Genomic DNA, 22,459 nt, shown 5'->3' with positions numbered 1-22,459 from the left:
TTGCTTAATGTTTTCATTCAAAATTATAAGTAATAAACTGCTCCAAAACAGTTATATCAAATGTAATCATGTTTCAAACACTGTCATTTCAAGAAAAAGGATATTAATTTTAGTAAAATAAGGTATAAAATGAGGTATATTTACTCTAATTTTCTAATAAAAGCACATAACAAAACTATATATACCAGTAAATCAGACTCAATTTTATATTTAACATTTATGATAAATCTATCATTATTAAGATATTTACCATCAATAATATTTCCTGAAGACTGTGCTAAATTTCCACTTAATAGAAAAATTTGATACAGTATATTACTATAAGAAAGGGAATGTTATTTTAAAGCTTATGTATATATTTGACACCAAATTGAATTGTGATTATAGTACTTTACTGAAACTCTAATTTAGAAGATGAATAGCATATAAAATTATGTACCTACCATAGCTATAACCTAACTATGCAATAAGTGTGCATATTAACATAAGCCATGAGTCTAGCTTAACACATTTATATTAATATTTTTAATTTATTGTGTTATTTAAAGTCGATCACTTGAGGTAATATTTCTGAGGTACTATTTTATATAAATCTTAGTCACAGAACAGTGAATTTGTTTAAACTTACAAGAATATTAACTTGCAACTGACATCTTATTTCATATACTGTAATGGCCTTGGCCTGGAGAGAGCTAGAAATGACAAAGTCCTATGTTAATGTAGTGGCTTACTTTCCTTGGTCAATTCTACTAGTGTTCTTAAGCCTCAGTTCTTGTTTGGATTATTTTGATAGCTTATTCATTTCTTTTTTTCTCTACTTCAAAAATTTTATACTCTATTTTTCTCAGGTTAATGGTTACTCTAAAATTATTAATATGCACAATGAATTTTGCATGGTCTCTTTCTAAGCATTAAGAGGACCTTACAATGATTTTATTCATCAATAAAGCATTCATTCATTCAACAAATATATATTATGTACCTACCACTTGCTAGTCATTACTTTTTTGGGGATATTTTTTTTAAAACTGGAGGATAATTGCTTTACAATGTTGAGTTAGTTTCTGCTGTACAACAATGTGAATCAGCTATAAGTATACATATATCCCCTCTCTCTTGAACCTACCTCCAACCCACCCCCCACCCCGGCTAGTCACTACTTTTGGTTCTGAGGACAAAGAAGCAAAAGGAAAAAAAAGGAAATTCCTTCATTTTTGGAGCTTCCACTCTATGAAGAGAGATGGATATAAAAAGTGAAAATATTTATAACTTTCCTGGTAGTACATTTTACGGAGAATAGTCAATGGGGAAGGGGTCGATGAAATTCGTCACTGAGGACACTTTTGAGCAAAGACTTGAAGGCAGAGGGAGGGGACCGTATAGATATCTGGGGGATCAGAGTCTTAGGCTTAGGGAACACACAGTGCAAAGGGGGTATGCTAGCATGTTCAAGGAAGAGTGAAGAGGTCAAAGTAGGTTGAGCATAGGAATAGAGATCAAATGCTAAGGGATAACTCTGGAGAGCTAATAGTGGGCAAGATCATCAATCCAGTAAAACTCATGTAAGGATTTTGGATTTTATACTAAAATAGATGAGAATCCATCAGGGCATTTTCATCAGAAAAAGCTCACCTGATTTATATTTTCAAGTAATATCTCTGTTTATTGTGTGAAAAATAGGTAAAGGAAAAGTGAGGTTAGAATTTTTTTTTTTTAACCCAAAACTTTGAAAGGGTTATGTTGCCATTATAGATCAGGGGAAAAGAGTGGTCTGTTTATAAAAATGTGGTCATGAAATTATAACCTTGCACTAAAGTTATGGGATTGGATGAATAAAAGCAACACAAGGGAGTATAGATGGAAAATGTCCAAAGATTGAGCACTGAGATAATTCAACATTACAGAAGAGAAAGAGCATCCTGAAAAGTAGGAGGTAAACAAGCAATTTCCTTCCATACTTTGTGTCATTGATGTCCAGTATTTTAGTCCAGTTCTGTACTTTAGACAATTTTATATACAGCAACTATTTCTTCAGGTTTTTATATTGGTTTGACATCTTCCTTGCTCATCATTCTTCCTTGCATCATGAATCATCCATCTAGGGTCATTCTCCTTCTGGTTAAAAACCAACCCTGAGGTGCATACATGCTGTGGAATCTTATATAGGCTTTAAAAATGTATCCAGAATTTCTTTTTACTAACATAGGAAAAGACATATAATGTTTAGTGAAAATTCAGGATATAAAATTATTTCAGCATGATGTATAGATTGATAACTGAATAAACATTAACAGTGACTAATTCTAAAAACAGAAAAAGAAAAACCTGAGGACCCTCAGTGAGACTCTCCCATTGGCTATCTCTCAGCTTTTGTTTGTCTGAAAAGATCTTTATTTTAATGTTACTCTCAAAGGATAAAGTTCCTATGAGTATACAATTCTAGGTTTTTCTTTCATCATTTTTAAAAACATCATTCTATCACCTTCTGGCTTTTATAATTTATCCAAAATCAGCTGTCATTACATGTGGCATTACTTTCCAGGTAATCTATCTATTCTGCTGCCTTTAAAGTTCTCTCCTTGGCTTTGGAATTTGTCAGTTTCACTATGATAACATACAGTTATATTTAATTTTCCCAATGCAATGATTCTTTATTAGAGTATGATGGCTTTACAGTCTTGTGTTAGTTTCTGCTATACAATGAAGTGAATCAGCAATATGAATACACATATCCCCTCCCTCTTTAATCTCCCTGCCACCCCAATGCCCTGATCCTGTCCCTCTAGGTCAACATAGACCACTGAGTTGAGCTCCCTGTGCCACATAGCAGCTTCCCACTCTCCGTTTTGTACAAAGTAGTCTATATATGTCAACCCTACTCTCCCAATTGGTCTCACCCTCCTCTTCCCACTATGTGCCCACATGTCCATTCTCCAAGTCTGCATCTCTATTCCTACCTTGAAAACAGGCTCATCTGTACCATCCGTCTAGATTCCATATATATATATATATATATATATATGATATTTGTTTTTCTCTTTCTGACTTACTTCACTCTGTGTGATAGACTCTAGGTTATACAGACTGAAATGATAAATAACTCTAGGACATAGAGTCCATCCATATCACTACAGATGACCCAGTAGAGATGTCCAAAAATCATATGAAAAGATGCTCAACATTGCTCATTATTAGAGAAATGCAAATCAAAACTACAATGAGGTATCACCTCCCACCAGTCAGAATGGCCATCATCAGAAAGTCTACAAACAATAAATGCTGTAGAGGCTGTGGAGAAAAGAGAATCCTCCTACTTTTTGGTGAGAATTTAAATTGATACAACCACTATGGAGAACAGTATAGAGGTCCCTTAAAAAACTAAAACTACCACATGACCCACCAATTCCACTCCCGGGCATATACCTGAAGAAAACCATAATTCAAAAAGATATAAGCACCCCATGTTCCCTGCTGTACTATTTACAATGGCCAGGACATGGAAGCAGCCTAGATGTCCATTGACAGATGAATCAAGAAAAGATGTGGTACATACACACAATGAAATATTACTCAGCCATAAAACAGAACAAAATTGGGTCATTTCACTATTTGATATTTACTTACTTTCAATCTGACTCTAGGAACTTGCAATACTTTTGGAAAATCCTAAACAATTATCACTTCAAAACCTTTCTATACTTGTACTCCATTCTTTCCTTCTATATTTGAACTTCTCACTCTCTACCTTTTTTATCTTCTGTCTTTAAGAGTTGGATTCCACTGCTTTTTACATCATGTGAATTGTCATTTTAATTCTACACACATATACTCAGAACTTTATCTATGGGAGTTATTTAAAGTCTAGATTTAAGCAGTATCATATTAGAATGTATCAAATTAGAATGTGTTTGTGCTTGCTCCTGTTAGGTACATAGGACACTACCAACTCTGAGCAACTTACATTTTGGCTTTTGGTTTGTCAGGACACCTAGCTGTGTGAAAGCCGGACACCAACACTTGTACGTACTGGCCATAAAACTAGTGACATTAATACAAATATTTTAGAACTTAAAACATTTCTGGTGGTTGATTACCTCTCTTAATTCTATAAGAAAGCAGTTATTAACTTCATCCTGAGGCTCCAATATTCAGTCCAAGTTGTATAGGTAATGAGAGGTACAGAATAAAATCTTACATCTTCTTTTTCCAAGCATAAGAGGTATTATACAGTATCAGTTCTAACATGAGTGGAATACACTTTATAAAAGTAGCCTAGTGTTTATTTTGCAACAGTAATACAATAGTAATTTGAAGATTTTTGTTTTTTACTGATCATCAGAATCTTCAATTAAATAAGCCATTCCTGCTCCTGTATGTATGTACCCTGTCTCTTTTTAAAGGTATTTTATATTCTCTATGCTTCCACAGATTTATTTTAATACACTCTGGTTGAGGCACCAATGTAGTTATTCAATTTCTGGTCTCATGTATTAAGATCTGGAAATTTTGTCCATTTTTCCTAAACTATTGTCTCCCACATATTCTCTGTGTCATTGCCTTTTGTAATTAGATATAAAGCTTATTCTATTCTCTCAATCATTTTCATATTTTCAATCGTCATGTGGTATAATTTTCCCATAATGACTAATTTTATCTTCATGTTTGTTTAATCAGGTGTTTAAAATACATAATTGTTATTTTTTATTTCAACGACTAACTTTTGGTTTCTAGAAGTTTTATTCAATGTGTTATTAGCATAAGTAACTCTGGAAGTGTTTTCATAAGTGTTTATTTTGTTCCTTGATCTCTATTTTATTTTCAACATATTTACTTAAGAGCATGCAATAGTTTTCTATTAAGTTATGAAGTATTCATTCTCTTGATTATGTGAGATGACTCAACGTCACAATATATTATGTCTTCATGTGAGTTCTAATAGTCCGTTGTGAATCCATCGCCAGTGTCCTTGTCTCTGTGGGGTTCTCCCAAAGAGTGATTTATTCTATGACTCTGTGAGAAGACTCTAAAGATTTCAACAGCCTGGAGAAAATTTCATGTTAACTTCTCAGTTGAGGAGTTTAGAGGCTTGTGGTTAGGGTATAAATTCAGATCCCCACACTCAGTATTCACTTTCCCAGATTTTCTTCCTCCAGTCAAGAGTCCTCACCAGATGAATTGGCCTTGAGAGTTGTGTTTGTCTATTTTCCCTTTACTTGTCAAAGGAAGCCCTTGAAGATTCAACATTTAGGCAGGGTTTTCATTACATTTCTAGTAGATATTGTATAAGGTTATATGTTTTCTAGTAAAAGCCTTTAAACCTTTCTCGAAACCATGAGGCCCTCAATCCAGGCCAAGGCTCAGGCTCAGGCTCATGGGATGATGTGCACAATTATGACAACTAGGGAAAATGGAGGTTCCATCACATATTTTGAGCTCAGCTATGTATTTAAATTGCTTTCAAATTAAATTTTACCCAGAATTTTCATATATTTGAAGTGAGGGGTGAGGGAGTCAATCAGTCTGCCATCTTCCTGGAAATTGAATCTAGCTTAACATACTCTCTTCAGAAACCTGCATGCAGGTCAGGAAGCAACAGCTAGAACTGGACTTGGAACAACAGACTGGTTCCAAATAGGAAAAGGAGTACGTCAAGGTTGTATACTGTCACCCTGCTTATTTAACCTATATGCAGAGTACATCATGAGAAACGCTGGGCTGGAAGAAGCACAAGCTGGCAAAAGATTGCAGGGAGAAATATCAATAACCTCAGATATGCAGATGACACCACCCTTATTGCAGAAAGTGAAGAGGAACAAAAAAGCCTCCTGATGAAAGTGAAAGAGGAGAGTGAAAAAGTTGGCTTAAAGCTCAACATTCAGAAAATGAAGATCATGGCATCTGGTCCCATCACTTCATGGTAAATAGATGGGAAAACAGTGGAAACAGTGTCAGACTTTATTTTTTGGGGCTCCCAAATCACTGCAGATGGTGACTGCAGCCATGAAATTAAAAGACGCTTACTCCTTGGAAGAAAAGTTATGACCAACCTAGATAGCATATTCAAAAGCAGAGACATTACTTTGCCAACAAAGGTCAGTCTAGTCAAGGCTATGGTTTTTCCTGTGGTCATGTATGGATGTGAGAGTTGGACTGTGAAGAAAGCTGAGCACCGAAGAATTGATGCTTTTGAACTGTGGTGCTGGAGAAGACTCTTGAGAGTCCCTTGGACTGCAAGGAGATCCAACCAGTCCATTCTGAAGGAGATGAACCCTGGGTGTTCTTTGGAAGGAATAATGCTAAAGTTGAAACTCCAGTACTTTGGCCACCTCATGTGAAGAGTTGACTCATTGGAAAAGACTCTGATGCTGGGAGGGATTGGGGGCAGGAGGAGAAGGGGACAACAGAGGATGAGATGGCTGGATGGCATCACTGACTTGATGGACATGAGTCTGAGTGAACTCTGGGAGTTGGTGATGAACAGGGAGGCCTGGTGTGCTGCGATTCATGGGGTCGCAGAGTCAGACACGACTGAGCAATTGAACTGAAATTGAAACTAACATACTAAATTACTAAACAACCATTAATCTGATTGTCTTACATAAACTAAAGACCAGAAAAAAATTATGATAGAAATGGCAATAACTATTATGATCATAACAGTCTAGAGAAACAGAATCTTGAGTGATCGATTTTTTCTTAACTCATGTGATGTTAATTAAAAAATTGCAGCTCAGAGGAGGAAAATTTTCTAAGCAACTACCTCCTGGTCCACTTCCCTTAGCAACCTGTATTCATCTTTTATACTCACAACTCTGTTTACTAAAGAGCACTCTGTCTCTAAATACAGAAATTATTTATATTACCAATATTCCCAAGGATATTGCATTGGCAGCTGATGATCTTTGTTGTGATTTAAAGGCAAAGAAAAAAATCTATGTAGCAATTATGCAAAAAGTTTGTTTCCTCTTTTAGTCTCACCATTAAATGGTTATCATTATGTGATAAGAAGCAAATGTACAAAGAAATAGTAGTGCTGAATCAAATCTAGGTTCAGACATAAGGTGATGGCAATCAGTTCTGTGATTACTTTTTTGTACATCTCTGCTTCATTTTAAGAAAATCCAAAACAACAAAACCATAATGATAAAGTAATGTTTTTTCCCCATTTTTCCCCCTGAAGAACATTAGTTTTTCACAATCACTCAAACAGAATCCTATCTTAAAGCTGAAATGAAATTTTCCTCTTTGTACTACAAGTATCCAGATGTGAAAGTCTGCAGAATCTATTCCTCTCACAGAAATTCATAATCACATTTACATATCAAAAGCCCTGGAAGATTCTAGACTAAGGAAACTTTGCTTAATCCAGTGTTTCTCAAACTTATTTGGACACTAGATTTTTTTTTTCTTTCTTTTGAATAACTCCCACCATATCTTGGGAAGCACTGAGTTCAAGTTAGGTGTCTTCCAATTTGCTCATGCACCCTTGGCCAATTTCCTTAACTTTATTTAAATTATGTTTCCTTTCTGTAAAAGGACAATTAAAATAATACTTAAGAGGGTTATTGGGGGGAGTGAATAAGATATATCTGAACCTATTTTGAAAATATAAAGTTCCGTTCAAATGCAAACAATTTTTAAAAATTAGTCCATGAATGTTCCCATTTTACAAAGTATTCACTTTAGGATTAACTGGTATAACACATTCATTGAAACATTTAAATAAATCTACTGACAGATTTATATGAGCTTTTCAAGAAGTTGTGTATTTTGGCAATGTGTGCTTTTAAGTTTAAATTCCTTACTACAATTTCCTCTGATGTAGTAAAAGCTATCCTTTGCAATACATTGTTATCCTCAACCTCATATTCAGTCTTTACCTCCTCAGTGTTAAGTTTTGAGAACTTTGTCTTTTCTCAGTATATGTACTTCCAGAAGTAACTGTACTAAAATTTGCTGTTCTGAACAGTTATCTTAAACTCACAGTTGGCATGTATAATTACCATGAGTATACAATATTTTTAAAATAGAAAAAAAATACCTATTAAGTATTGCCTGTCTAAATTCTACAAAGTTCTAATTGTTCTGTAGCCTGCCAAGTTCCTCTGTCCATGGAATTCTCCAGGCAAGAATAGCATGGGTCGCTATTCCCTTCTCCAGGGAATATTCCTTCGGGATCCAGGGATGATCGAACCCAGGTCTCCTGCATTGCAGGTGAGTGAGTGAGTGAAGTCGCTCAGTCGTATCCAACTCTTTGTGACCCCATGGACTGTAGCCTACAGGGCTCCTCTGTCCATGAAATTTTCCAGGCAAGAGTACTGGAGTGGGTTGCCATTTCCTTCTCCAGGGGATCTGCCCCGCCCAGGGATCAAACCCAGGTCTCCCATATTGCAGGCAGACGCTTTAACCTCTGAGCCACAAGGGAAGCCTCTAATTTCAGCTTGTAAATGAAAGGATGGCTAAGTTATAGTATCGATACGAAAGTCTACTTGAAATATATTCCATAAAGAGACAATATATACAAAGGTCCTGAAATAGAAATGATGCTATGTGCTTAAGTATACAGGACACTTTAAAGCCTCTGTATTAGGAGAATGCCAAAAGGGAGATAAAGTTGGAGTAATAGGAATGGTAAGCAGGGACCAAGCTATGCAGAAGCTCATAAAATTTCATTAGAAGTGTAATAAGCAGCGGAGGCTTGACAGAATCCCACATATACTTTTAGGAATTCTCTGATTTCACCAAGGAGACGATAATGTAGGTGGGTAAACATGGGAAATAAGGACGAGCGGGCTGCTGAAGTAATTGAGATGGGAGAAAATACAGTGTTGTCAAGGGTTTCTGCAATAAAGTTTCTGAGGAGTGGTCCAATTAAAGATGTATTTTGCAGGTAGAGCCAACAGAATTTGAAGTGAATTCCATGGATAATATAAAAGTAGGAGGAATCAAAGATGATGTTTAGGTTTTGGACCTAAGTAAAAGGGAATTTACTAACAGCTGCAGAGTTTGGTAGGAGCCATTTATATAGGAGTGAAAATTAATTATTCTTGACTTGGCTATTTTGTGTGTGAAATACCTGTTAGGGTTCTAAAATAAAAGCTGAATAAAAAGTTGTCAGAGGTAAATTGTCGAATATCAGTATTATTTAGGTAGTCTTTGAAGCCATAGGCTATCCAGAGCAAATGGGGGGTGTCATATTTAGAAAAGGGACATTTCTTTTCCTTCTTTCAATAAGATGTATTTTTGTATTTTATGTTTTTAAATTTTTTTTCTCTTCTCCCTGAGACAGGTCATGCATATATTGCCTATTCCAAAGGTTTACTACATTTTTCCCCTATAAACATGATAACGGGCAATAATTCATATTGAACACAGCAGGCACAAACCTTATATTTGCTGCTACCATCTAGAAACAACCTTTTATTTATTGTATTTCCCTTATTGTGAGATCAAATCACTTTTATATTCTCATAGAACTCTATGTTTTCCTTTGCAGCAATTGCCACAATTTTAGTGGCTAATTACAAGATTTAAGTTTGTTTTTTATACATATAAGCTTTATATTTACCTTTATATAGCTTGCTCCTCTGCAGCTCTGTGTTCTGTTTTACACTAGCATATCATTTAGTAATTTTTTCAGTGAGAATCTATAGGTTATAAACTTAGTGTTCGTTTATTTGAAAATATAGTGTTTGCATATCTGAAAATAGTTTGTCTTCATTCTTGAATCACTGTTTACAGGATTCTTTTGACCATTCACCTTGAACATTAACAGTATTATCCCAGTGTCTTCTAACACCTATTATTGAGGACAAGTTGGCCAGCCTATGGAGCTTTCTGCTTTTGGTCCTTAGTAGCTTTTATGGTGACCTTCCTGATCATTGATGTTCTGGGTTTCACTCACACTTTGCTGGTTGTGAACTTATTTTTATTTATTACAAACTGGTTGAGCTTCATTCAGTTTGAGGACTCATGCAAATTGAGCTTTATTCAATTTGAGGTCTCATGTAAATTGAGATTTATTCAATCTTGTTAAATGTCAGTCATTTATATAAAATAATGTCTCTGCCCCTGGCTCTCCACTTTATCAATCTGGAACTCTTTTCAGGCATGTTTGAGCTTTTTATTCTATTGTCTCCATCTTCTGGTATTTTCAGCAAAGCAAAAATTTCCTCAGCATCTTTCAATTAATATATTCCTTTTCTTCTATAATGAATCCACCATTTAAAAAGTTGAGGTATTATTTCAATAATTACATGTTAATTTCTAGATTCTATGTTATCAGTTTCCTATTCACTTTTCAAAATGGCTTGTTATTATTATAAGAATTCCATTCTATCTTTATTTTTGAAATCTTTTTGAAAATTAAAAAAAACATTTTCATGTCCTTTACTGTCTTCTTATCTCTAATTTCTTCAGGTGTGCATACTCCTTTTAATTTGGGCATGTTAACATCACTTACAGAAAGCATTTTTTCATATCCATTTTAATTTTAACCTGTGAGCTTATTTTGCTCAGGAGTTTCACATAAGGATTGTTGCATATCCTCAGTGTGAAATTTTGTGGTTGGATTTTCTTGGGATCTCTGAGGTTAACTGTCAAATATTACAATTAACCTTGATAAAATTATGCATAGCTTTTTGCTGCTGCTGCTGCTGCTGCTGCTAAGTCGCTTCAGTCGTGTCCGACTCTGTTTGACCCCACAGACGGCAGCCCACCAGGCTCCCCAGTCCCTGGGATTCTCCAGGCAATAACACTGGAGTGGGTTGCCATTTCCTTCTCCAATGCATGAAACTGAAAAGTGAAAGTGAAGTAGCTCAGTCATGTCCAACTCTTCGCAACCCCATGGACTGCAGCCCACCAGGCTCCTCTGTCCATGGGATTTTCCAGGCAAGAGTACTCGAGTAGGGTGCCATCGCCTTCTCCGGCATAGTTTTCTATTAGATGTTAAAAGCCTTTATGTTTTTCCTCCTCTCTCTTTACCTTTCTATAGAAAATAATTTAGCTAATGCTCTATTGCCAAGTTTATGGAAAATAATGCCTTCATTGGCAGAATCAACAGCTTTGCATGAAATTTCCCACAAATACTATGTAACTCTAGACAAAACTACTTGCCAAGAACTAGGAAATCTAATTTTTAATTTACATTGAAAAAAAAAGATCTACCTGTTGTTAATAACATTTTAAACCTATGGGACCTACTCATCCCAATCCTCTTAATGATTCACAAATATACTATACATTTTAAAATAATGTGTCTCATTCCAATGTTAACTTATATACAGGAAGAAGAAGAAGAAAAAAATATTGATTCACTTAACCTCAGTGAACCTCCATAATGTAGCTGGTATTTTACAAATACTACCATATTTCATTATTACAAATATCCTCATCCCCATGGTAGAAATGCAAGAAACCAGGCTGGAAGAGACTGGTGATCATATAGCCAGCAGATGGAATTAATGAGATTCACAGAGCCATTCACCCCAGGGAGTGGTCTATTTTACTAGATCACTGTTATAAAATATCTTACGAAAAACATTCCTCATGTTCAGTTTATAGTCATTGTTTGGTCTTCAGTGAACAGCCAGGTCTGTAAGTCAACAGGAACCATATTAGAAATGCCGTGTAATCCTAACTAGGGCAGGAGCTTCAACACGCTCAGTACCTGGAGAAAATCTTACTCACTTTCTCTCAGTCTGTTTTGCCTTCTTTATGGTCTCCAGGATTATCCTGAGGACAATCATTTGTAGACACTCTCTTCTTGGCTTTGGTCTGCACTCTTGCCTGGCCCAGGGCTGCCCCATGGCTCCCTGAGAGCCAGGTACCAGGGTTTTTCTGAGCTTTACTATGGTCACATGTAATTTTGATCTGTACCTAGTCCCTGAAGTACCTAATTTTACACTGCTTCATTTATTTCTGAGTCTTTATCTTTGAAAGAATACAATTAATTTCTCATTTTAAATTCAGTTCTCAAATATTAAGCACTTCATAGTACTGCCTAAAATCTTGAACTGCTACTTCTAAGATATGAAAGACGAACTGAAAAGCCATAGAAATCTAGAATTCATATGTAGAAATAACAGAAAGGGACATTTGAGAAGAAATAATGATAGAAATAGAAAAGGGAAATGCAAGGGGAAGAAAGAAATCTGGAAGCTCTGACTACCTGTGCTACATCAGGGCCATGGTAAGATTATCCCAAACATAACTCTTAGTTAAGATGTTTGCTTGTGGCTGTCTCAAATGTCCTCACTGTAGATTAATTGGGAAAGATGACTCTAAACCAGTGGATATGTGAAATAAGTTTTTTTAACATGTATTAGCAATCAGTGGACTATATACATCTTTGATCTATCAATCTATCAAATTTCAGATCTAATAAAAATCCAAGGTTAAATATAATTGTAATATTAAATTGATTATTCTTCATGTATATTGTTCTTACTTGTTTTATCATGGAAAATTAACATACAATTTTTTCCCCAAGTCATGCATCATCTGTATTTTGGGATCCTCCAGATATAAAAATCAAGAAGAAATGGTTTCTGAAGAAAATCTATTTTATGAATATTTATTTCAAAAATTTTATACTGGTTCACTTATCCTTAATTTACTTCAGCAATCTTTATTACATTTTACAAATATTTGTTTAGAGTCTATTATATGCAGGTACACAATGGTATTTTAAGTGAGTGGTTTAGGGGGATTTTTGATCCTGTGTCTATTTAACTATAAAGTGTTAATAACTTACCTTGACAAAGTTGTAAAAAAAATTAACCCTGCATATAGGCTGTGTCAAGACACGGGGGAAATGGAATTGGAGAAAATAGTGAGTAGTAAGATAATTCAAAGCAAAGGACTTAAATGATGTATTAAATGGAGGCAAAAATATTTTACTTAAATTTTCTTTATGGTTGCCTTAATCTTTCAATTCATTTTGCATCCACTGGCACAAGCTTTTTGCTAGTGTAAGCTTGAGTGATTTATGACATATTATATTCATAATATCTAATATAAAAGATAATAGGCTAAAACATTCAATCAGATAGAATTGGACTTCAAATGCAATATATTACAGTTTAAACATACCTTATATTACTACTTCCAATTTCTCAGAATATTCAGCTGCTATTAAAGTACTTGGAGTTCTTAGAAAACAGTGTATGCAAGGATTTTTCTAATGCATTTAAGAGAAGTAATGATAATATGGAGTATTTTTCACTGAGTTAATAAGCAACATTAAGAAAATTATATGCTTAGAAAACAGTTATGCTAATTGTCTAAGACATATTTACTCATCCCATATTAAATGGAATCAACAATATCAAAGAAGAAATACCCAAGTAAGTCTCATCTAGGAGTTGAAATAAATGAAACTGTCATCAGCTAGGTCAAAGAGGGTTGAATACCCGTCGGTTTCATGTAAGTTAACCTAACGTAATTATAAAGCCTCATTTTGCAGACTTTCACACCCTGGTTTTGTGAGGAGCACTGTATTTGCATAATAACAGAGTGGTGATCATTTCACTTCAATTTACAATCTCTCAGAATAGGAACAAAAATGTATCTGCTAGAAAATCCCTATGGTTTATACTCTATCACAAAAACAGTTCTAAAAAGATCAAGCTTATGATTGTGACTTGCATTTTTAAAGACAGAATCATAAAATTTCCATACAGTTGTTTGAAAGAGAACAGTGGTTTCTTTACCTCTTGGCCTATGATATTTCAGTACTAACAATATTTTATATTTTCAACTGCTATTAATTATTAGCAATCTCACTAGGCATACAATCCTTGTATAAACTTTTTAACCCATCAAATAGATAAGCCAGGTATGAGGAGTAAACTATAATGTTTAAGTCAAAGAGATAAGAAGTCCTTGTGCAAGTTGATATAAGTTCTTTCACAAAAGATTTATTATTTACCATGTATACATTAAGAAAGTAAAATTAGCATGGGATGGTCTCAGGAAAGCAATACATATTTTTGGATTAGATGCTGAAATAAAGTAAACGTATGGTAAATTGACAAATTCACACTGCTAATGTTATGAAAAAATGATGTGGCAAAAGAAATTAAGATGTATTTCTCATTTTTGATAAGGGCACTCTTTCCTATGCTCTATTAATAGATTACATTTTTAATCTGAAAAACTAACCACTAGAGTTAGGGAAGCCCAAAGGTAGGGGAAACTACCCACTTTAAGAATGCAGATTGGAACTTTGAAATTGCACCCAGAATTTTTTTTTTTCTTTTGGTTAGTAGGCCTCTGTTATTAGAGTATTAGTTGCAAACACATATAGGTTTGCCAGTAACAACTCACAATTTGTGCAAAGTTGAGTCTTCGAAACTGAGCAAATTTGCTCTCAATTTCCCGCCAGCGCTTGCTGAGCTGGATCTGAGTTGACTCCACTGCCATTGCTGCCCCATCCTCAGACAAGCCCTCAGCTTGCCTATGCACTGCATTCAGCTCCTCTTTCTTCTTCTGCAACTCACGATCAATTTCCTATTGAGCAAAACCAATACAGGGCCCAGGGCAGTTAGCTAACCACATGAATCAACCTATCCCAGCACATACCTGTCCCAGAAATTTCACAGGCTGTCGTCATTTTATTTTCACTTTTCATAATTTACAAGTATGGAAGCCAACACTGTCATCTTCACCCAAGGACCCAAATATTATTTCAGTTTTTCTTTGAATGCTCAGTTTTAGATACTCTAATTGACAAAATATTGAAATTGATCTAACAGATTTCTTTCTTGTCAATTCCTCTAGCGTTTTGGGGGTTGACCCAAATTGAAGTGATTACTCATTATTAATAGGGACCATCCAGATAGAATATTAGTGGGTAATTGAATAAGTAATTTATTGCCTTTTTAAAGTTTTGAGGAACTCAACAGAGAATGAAGCAAAATAAAAAGTGTAAAATAACAGAAAAAAACATCTTCAGACAATATGCAACAGATAAATCTATACAGATTTGACACTGATGTGAGAAGATGCTCTGATGAAATGAATGTGCTAACATGAGATAGAAGTCGTCCATATACCGATAAGTCATTTGTTCATCTGGAACAAAGATACACAGAGTCAATTACAATTTTACCAGGAAACATATAACATTTCTTAATTCATTTCACAATGTCTAAGAATAAAACATTTTATTCATTCAACGTTATGTCAATTGAAAAACAATACAATACATTTACTAAAACAAAACAAAATACAGAGAAACACCTCAAACTGGGGAGAACACTAATAGAAGAAACAAGAACATCAACATTTAAAACATGATCCATACAGGTTAATTTCAATAAATTAAAATGTAGCAACAAATCTGAGATTGACATTCTAAAACAACATTACCTTTATTTTCCTTTCATCTCTGGGTTCAGGTAGGCTGGCTAATTTTTTTTCAATATCATCCAAGCATTTCAGGAGATCATCAGCCTGCCTCTTGTACTGATACCACTGGTGAGAAATTTCTAGAGCCTTTTTTCTTCTTTGAGACCTCAAATCCTGTTCATGGTGCAGATATTATTAAAATATCAATATATAAGCATATTATACTTCTGGCTGTAGTCATTTAAAAATAATTTGGTTCTCTCACCTTCTTGTTCAGGTTCAGTTAAATTCACATTTAAATGCTACCCATACAAGCAGATTATTAAATTGTGTATTCATGTGACAGAACCCATGTACACGAAGCTAAGAAAACTGAACAATCCACTTTCAGTATTTTTTCTTAGTATGCTCAAACTTTTTTAGAAATCTTTTCATATTTAATTAACTCTTAATGAATCAAATGAATTACTGTGTACAGTTTGTGAAATTGTTCAATACGTGAACTCAATTGAGGTAACTACATACTTGCACAAACTTGCTGAGTTTGCATTTGAATTTTAAAATAGGTAAAAATTCTAAAATTTCTATCTTCAGCACTAGGTTCAAAATTTTAAGTTTATATAGCCAAGTAGTTTACATTTTTAATTTTAGAAATGTATGCAAAAAAAGTTTCATAGGACATGAATATTTTGTGATTAGAAACATAAAGTGTTCTTAGTTATCACAGAAATTGCTTCAAGCTATATATATGTTCAAGTATGAAAAGTGTACGCCTGTGAGTATGCATGAAAATGACAATTTAAATATTATAAAAATTATTTTCCTTTTTGACTTGTATGGCAAACTTTCTCATTGGCATCAAATCCAAATGCAAAATGATAAAATTTAGAAAAGGAAAAGTGCACGGTTTTCAATCAACCTGATGAGACAAATAAGGGTGACTACTTTAATGAATCACAAAAGGGGAAAATTAATCATCTTACTCCTTACAAGATCATCCAATGTCTTCCCTGATCAACAGAATTTGTTGTAATGCTATTTTACAAGGGAATATATTTTACATGTTTTATAAGGGAACATAAGAGCTCAGGATAGAGTTTCCATTTCTTCAGAGTAGTAGCAATTAGGGTTTCATGTATAGATATAACTGGAGCAAAAGAAAAGAGTGAATATCAAAGAACTGCTGAAATAGTCACTGCTTTGGAAAGTTGCACCTTCTTTGAAACATTTCATAAGGACTAGACTTGAACACTTGGCAGATTAACAACTACTGAATTTAGTATATTGGTGTGGCAAGTGTTGAGTTTCATTAATTGCTTTTAACATATATCTGAGAAAAATGATTTTGATTTCATTCTGCATTTTGTTTAAAATTGGGGATATAAAATTTTCTACAGTTTACATTTTCAGTTGAATTTCTAAACCTCCTATGGAAGTAATAAATGTTTGGGATGAGCCAGATGGAATGCTGCTTTTTTCAAAGGTACCAAGATACAGCCACGTGAAAGAGAGTTGAGCCATGCCTTACTGGTGACGCAACTTATATCTTCGCCAAGAGAAAGGGCTTGTGGTCACCAAATCTGAAATTCCTTTTATTTCCTAAGCACAAGGTGGTGTGTAATGTGTAAAGATATTAAGAGATATTATAGAGATTTCTTTACAGGTATGCCAGATAACCATTAAACACTGCTGTTCAGTAGGACACATATCATCATACGACCAGTGTAGATGTTTCTAAAAGCTTGGTCACAGTTGGAAGCATGTGAATTACACAGCTTTCTGATTTTCTGAGCACATTATGGCTTGCTCTTGTACTCCCTCAGGGAAGAGGCCTTTTCTATTTCCTATATTTATCAGCAGTTACCTTCAGAACACCTGCTGGCCAATTAGACTTTTCTTGTGGATTCCTTGCAGGCACAATATTGTGTAATTACATTCTCAGCAGTGTTTATTTGGTTGTCTGACTATATGGGAAAAGGTTTTATACTCTTATTTGCATATAGAAAGCAGAGTCTATTCACCTATAAGGTGGATCCACCTACGTGGCTACACAGCTCTAAAAGAGTGATTTACAATGAAAAACTCAGCAATTAACAGTATTAGAAAATCAGCCATGCATGCAAATAGTGAATATTGAAAAGCACATTAAAAAATAAAAGGTTATTTCACAGAATCTTTCACATGTCCCATCTCTTCTCAAGAACTTTCTAGATATTATTATATAAACACCAGTATTCTATTCTGTCTTTCCTGTGCAATTCCAGATGAGACACATGGGTACTTGAAGCTCTATACTAATGCTGGTTAAAATGAGAGCACCGGTTCTTTCTCATGGACATTAAGATTATTTTAGTGGACTCCTATATAAATGAAATTAGACTTCTAAATGTTTAGTTAGTTGCAAAGAGTAACTCTCTTAAAGGCAAAATGAAGTTAACTGAAAAAAATGAACTATTAAACAAATGTTAGGTTACCCCAAAAAGTGAACCTACTCTAAATTAAATCAAGAAAATATCAAGAGCAGAAAACCTCAAAAATATACAAATTGGTTACGCTGACAGTTAAACAGGTTTTTCAAGACACATGTCAAAATAACTTACAAAATAGGTTGTATTACAAAATTAAATATATGAACAAATGAATGATGCATTTAATATCTTTTGATTACTACTCAGAAAAATGTGTCTAAGTAAATACCTTGAAATTTTTAAGCAGCACATCTTTCAAAATCAAAGACAGCACTCAAAATTGTTAAAGCACAGACACTGAACAGAAAAAAAAATATGTATTTCTGGTGACTAAGATTCTTAAGAAAATTTTATTTATGAACAATAGATTTTACCCTGTACATGAAAAAAAAAAAAAACACAGGCAAGGTATATTATAATTTTAGCTCTAATACCTTGAGAGCATTATGTTTTGTCTGTAACAGCTGCTGTTTTATCTTTATTTCCTCTCGCTTTCTCTCATCTGTGATTCTTTGTTGTAAGTTGTCTCCTCTTTGCAACAATTCTTTTACAGTACCCTCATTGTCTTCACTCTGATTAAAAACAACAAGTACAGTCTTCATTTTGGTTAAAAAAAAAGCTGTACATCTTTAACAGAGATAATAAAACATGTTATTAAAACACATACAAAAAATCCAATTTAAAACTTTCAGGGAATGCTATCCTAAGATACTGCACTCAGAGTTTCTTTTTTAATATGCCATACTTTAACTTTTAAAAGAAGTTTCCTCCTGTCTATTTCAAAAGGACACATCTGATTAGAGTTGTATGTAGAAAGATGGGGGAGCAATTTACTACATCATTTCAGACAAGTGAATTGTTATGAAAGCATTCTTTGGCCTTTGATTTTTAATGCATTTCTAGAAATTAAAACAAAAAAAAAACTTTGGAGAAGAAAACAAAACTTGTTACATATAATGTTATTTCACAGAGGAATATAGATGCGGCTCTGTGAATGTGAGACTGTAAAATTTTAAATTTTAACACACACTCCTAAGTGAAAATACATTGTTTTAAGTGTACACTGATTTCTATATAATAAGTTCTGTTTTACATAAACTAGCTTTCCTGGTGGCTCAGATGGTAAAACGTCTGTCTGCAATGCAGGAGATCTGGGTTCGATCCCTGAGTCGGGAAGATCCCCTGGAGAAGGAAATGGCATCCCACTCCAGTACTCTTGCCTGGAAAATCCCATGGATGTAGGAGCCTGGTAGGCTACAGTCCGTGGGGTCACAAAGACGACTGAGCAACTTTCTTTCTTTTCTTTTACTTAAACTAAATGATTTGGAGCTTTAGAAAAAAAAAAAAAAAAACATGCTCAACTACTGAGCATCAAATATTGCAGATAATTTCTAAAAATATGTCACATATGCATGTTATTTTAAAATAAATACAATTAATATTAAATATGGATTAGAAAAATGACTTCAAATATTTTTAATATGCAGTTTGGTCTTTAGACTCTAAGAAAATTATTTTTATTTTATTTATTTTGAAATAGAATTATTTAAACAGTGTTGGTCCAATAGAGTAGCATATGTAACCATTGGATGTTTCACTTCTATTTCCTATCTTTCTTTCAATGCAATATATATACACTTTCTATCAAGAAGGTTTGCTTTTTAATAGTACCCAAGATACTCTGATGAATTAAGAGAAGCAGACAATTTTTAAATGTGACATGTTTGTGTTTATAATCATCCATGGCATTCAATGTTGCATACTTAAATCTCTAATGCATATGTTAACTTCTATACACAACTGAGAAACTATTCAATTTTTTTAAAGAAATGAGATTTTCATCTGAGATGTGCCAGTTATTTGTCTAATGAAATAATGTAATAGACACTTATGTTTATAGTCTTTGAAAAACCTTCCTTTTAAGAATATGTCATTAAAAATCTGAAACATTTCCTGGGGCTGAGGATAAAAATAATGAACAAACAAAACCCCTACTGCACTTCTTTCCCCACACCAGCTGAAAGCTAGAGGGCATAGTTGGTGAACAGCCCAAGAGGTAAGAAGCATTCTTTTCCAACTTGGTGCCCCTCTGGTTTCTTCTTTGACATGAATAAGAGGTAGTTGTAGCTTGGTATCTTAGAAAAAGGTGTGTCTGGTCTTTCTTTCCATGAGCTGAATTGGCAAGATCATCAAACCCATACACAGGGAGTACTGAGTTAGGCAGCTCCAGGAAATCAGAAATGATACCAACGAGAACTGAGGTTGGTAAAAATGGTTCTCCTATTGCTTCATGTGCCTATTATTTACAACTTATAATTTACCTTCTGATATCATTTTCAAGCGCTGTCTGAGAAGTCTCTAGCACTGATACATGTCTGAGAAATCTCTAGCATGACATATGTAAAGGTTAATAATGCCATATAGGTGATGGTTGTGGAGAGGGGAAAGGAGAGGAGTGAAGAGGAGCAAGGAGAAAAAATAAGTCAGTGAAAAGGAATGTGAGGCAGAAACATTCAAGCCAGAGAGAAACGTAAAAGACATGTTGAAATGAGTCTGGGAATAACCCACATGGTTATATTTCTTTTTTCCCATGAAATAAGCAGCATGAATTTACACATATTTTAGATATATACTATAATACTTGTTAAACTTTTTTGTAAAACTACATTGTCTTGTTTTAATAAACAATGTTTATATCATGTATAATTGCACCTTATCCAAAATAAATGTTATATTACCAAAAATAGGACTGAAGCAAAATATCAGCCCTCTCTGATGGCTGTGCCTTTTTTTTATTATTATTATTAAGTTTCTAATTCATTTTCTGATTTGACTTTTTTTTTCCATCCATTACATTTTGTCCTTTGAGTATGGACAAAACATTGTTGGGTGATTTATTAGAATCTATAAGTACTTCTGTATGCCCATATCATAGTAATTTGGCATTCATAACAGTTCAATAACAATACTTTGCATTTGTAATAAATCATTAGAATCACAAAATGTACAAGGTATGCTCTGAGAATTTAGTTGGAGACTTGAATTATCTAATTTCCTTTGAAATATTTATTCATTTCATTCCTAGTTCATTCACACTTTTATCACAACCAATTTACCATATCTTTATTGAAGTCTTCCTCTTTCAGATTCACCCCCTGCTGAATTTCAGCCTCCAGTGGTTCAAGCAATTTTTGTATATCTGAGTTAAACTGCTCCAATTCCTTCAAAGGAATGGAGGCCTAAAAAAAAAGATAGTGCTAATTTAAATCAAAATTACTTTTTATTAGAAATATAAGCCAAAAAATGCATTTGTTCAACCTCCTGTTGCTAAAATAATGACATGCATTATGTTTTCATATTATATTTTATGAAAGTGTTGAAATACAACTGGGAAAGTACCTGAGGATACAAATAAAGACAAACATTTAACATCATCAGAGCTAAACATACATGCAGAATAATGCAATATTCCTCATTCTGATTTTTCAGCAAAAGTCAATTTCCATATACTTGGCTGGTCTAATTGTTAATATCCTAAAGTTGAATTTGATCTTATTTTAAATATTTTGATATAAATATCATTTGGGTAAATATCTCATCAGAAATTGCCTCATTTATCTAATAACAGTAACAGCAGTTAGAATGCAGAATTGTCTCCTTATCCTCAGAAAAAATACATAGCAATCTGCTTAGATATTTTAAATGACATTTTTAACATGGCAGAATTGACAGGCATGCTCCCATAAGACAATGTCATGCTTGTCTTAGGAATGCTTTATTTGGTAGCACAAATACACACACCAAAAAAAAAAAGAAAAAACTGAACTCTTAATATCTCAAATGAAAAGTCTGAATATATGTTTTCCAACTTCATAAACATCACATTTCCTTTGATTTTGAAATTCATAACTACCATAGTCTCAAAAATCTTTTTAACCCCTTGTTTTTCGAAAGAAACCATTTGAAGAGGACTGATAAATGAAAATACAGTGAAAATCAAATATATATTCAACAGAATAGGCACAAATTAAAGTTCAGTTAATGATATAAATGTTTATTCTATTCATCTATACCTCTGTATTCAATTCTTTTGCATTAAAATACTAGAAAATATTTTATATCTGATAGCTTTGGAAAACTCACATGTGACAAATAAAAATCTTATTTTCTTTAGAGCTAAACATTTTCCACTTGAAAAAAAAAATTTAGGAAAGATCCAGTGTCTTATGCCAGTATGACATATTCATCAAGTTGTTCCCCTCTCCCCCTGCCACTCTTCCCCAACAGATTCCTAGGCTTAGTCTTACTCTTTATTATACAGTATCTCCTAGAGGACAACATGGGAACGTGTTCAAGGAAAAAAGAATATCTAAAGGTATTTAGTTACTAATGAAAAAGTGAACCACTGAATGCTATTCACAAGAAAAAATTCTCACAGGAAACATGAATAAACACTTATCTTCTAGGTACTTGTATACATGCCAGAGAGGACTTATGGAGTCTTTCTAAAGCGCCTTATTTTCAATACTAGTTTTTAAATCCTAATAAATATCTGAAATATAATAATATGTTCTAGAATCAGCACAGATTGTAAGTATTATAAATAGGCATTTGAATGGTGTTCCAATCTCTATTATTAA

At 33.8% G+C, this 22,459-nt stretch overlaps 1 protein-coding gene across 1 annotated transcript in view; it reads right to left on the bottom strand.

The window, feature by feature from the left end:
• The window catches only part of DMD (dystrophin), a 1,795,368-nt gene that overhangs the window by 1,302,703 nt on the left and 470,206 nt on the right, over positions 1–22,459 (bottom strand). The window contains exons 33-36 of the mRNA XM_068961890.1: positions 20,936–21,058; positions 18,254–18,391; positions 15,373–15,525; positions 14,329–14,511 (exon numbers count right to left, since the gene is read on the bottom strand). Coding sequence (XP_068817991.1) covers positions 14,329–14,511; positions 15,373–15,525; positions 18,254–18,391; positions 20,936–21,058 — 597 coding nt within the window. The remainder of the gene's footprint in view (positions 1–14,328; positions 14,512–15,372; positions 15,526–18,253; positions 18,392–20,935; positions 21,059–22,459) is intronic.

Source organism: Capricornis sumatraensis, chromosome X (assembly GCF_032405125.1).
Source record: "Capricornis sumatraensis isolate serow.1 chromosome X, serow.2, whole genome shotgun sequence".
NCBI classification, from domain to species: Eukaryota; Metazoa; Chordata; class Mammalia; order Artiodactyla; family Bovidae; genus Capricornis; species Capricornis sumatraensis.
This window is presented reverse-complemented; position numbering and strand designations above follow the sequence as displayed.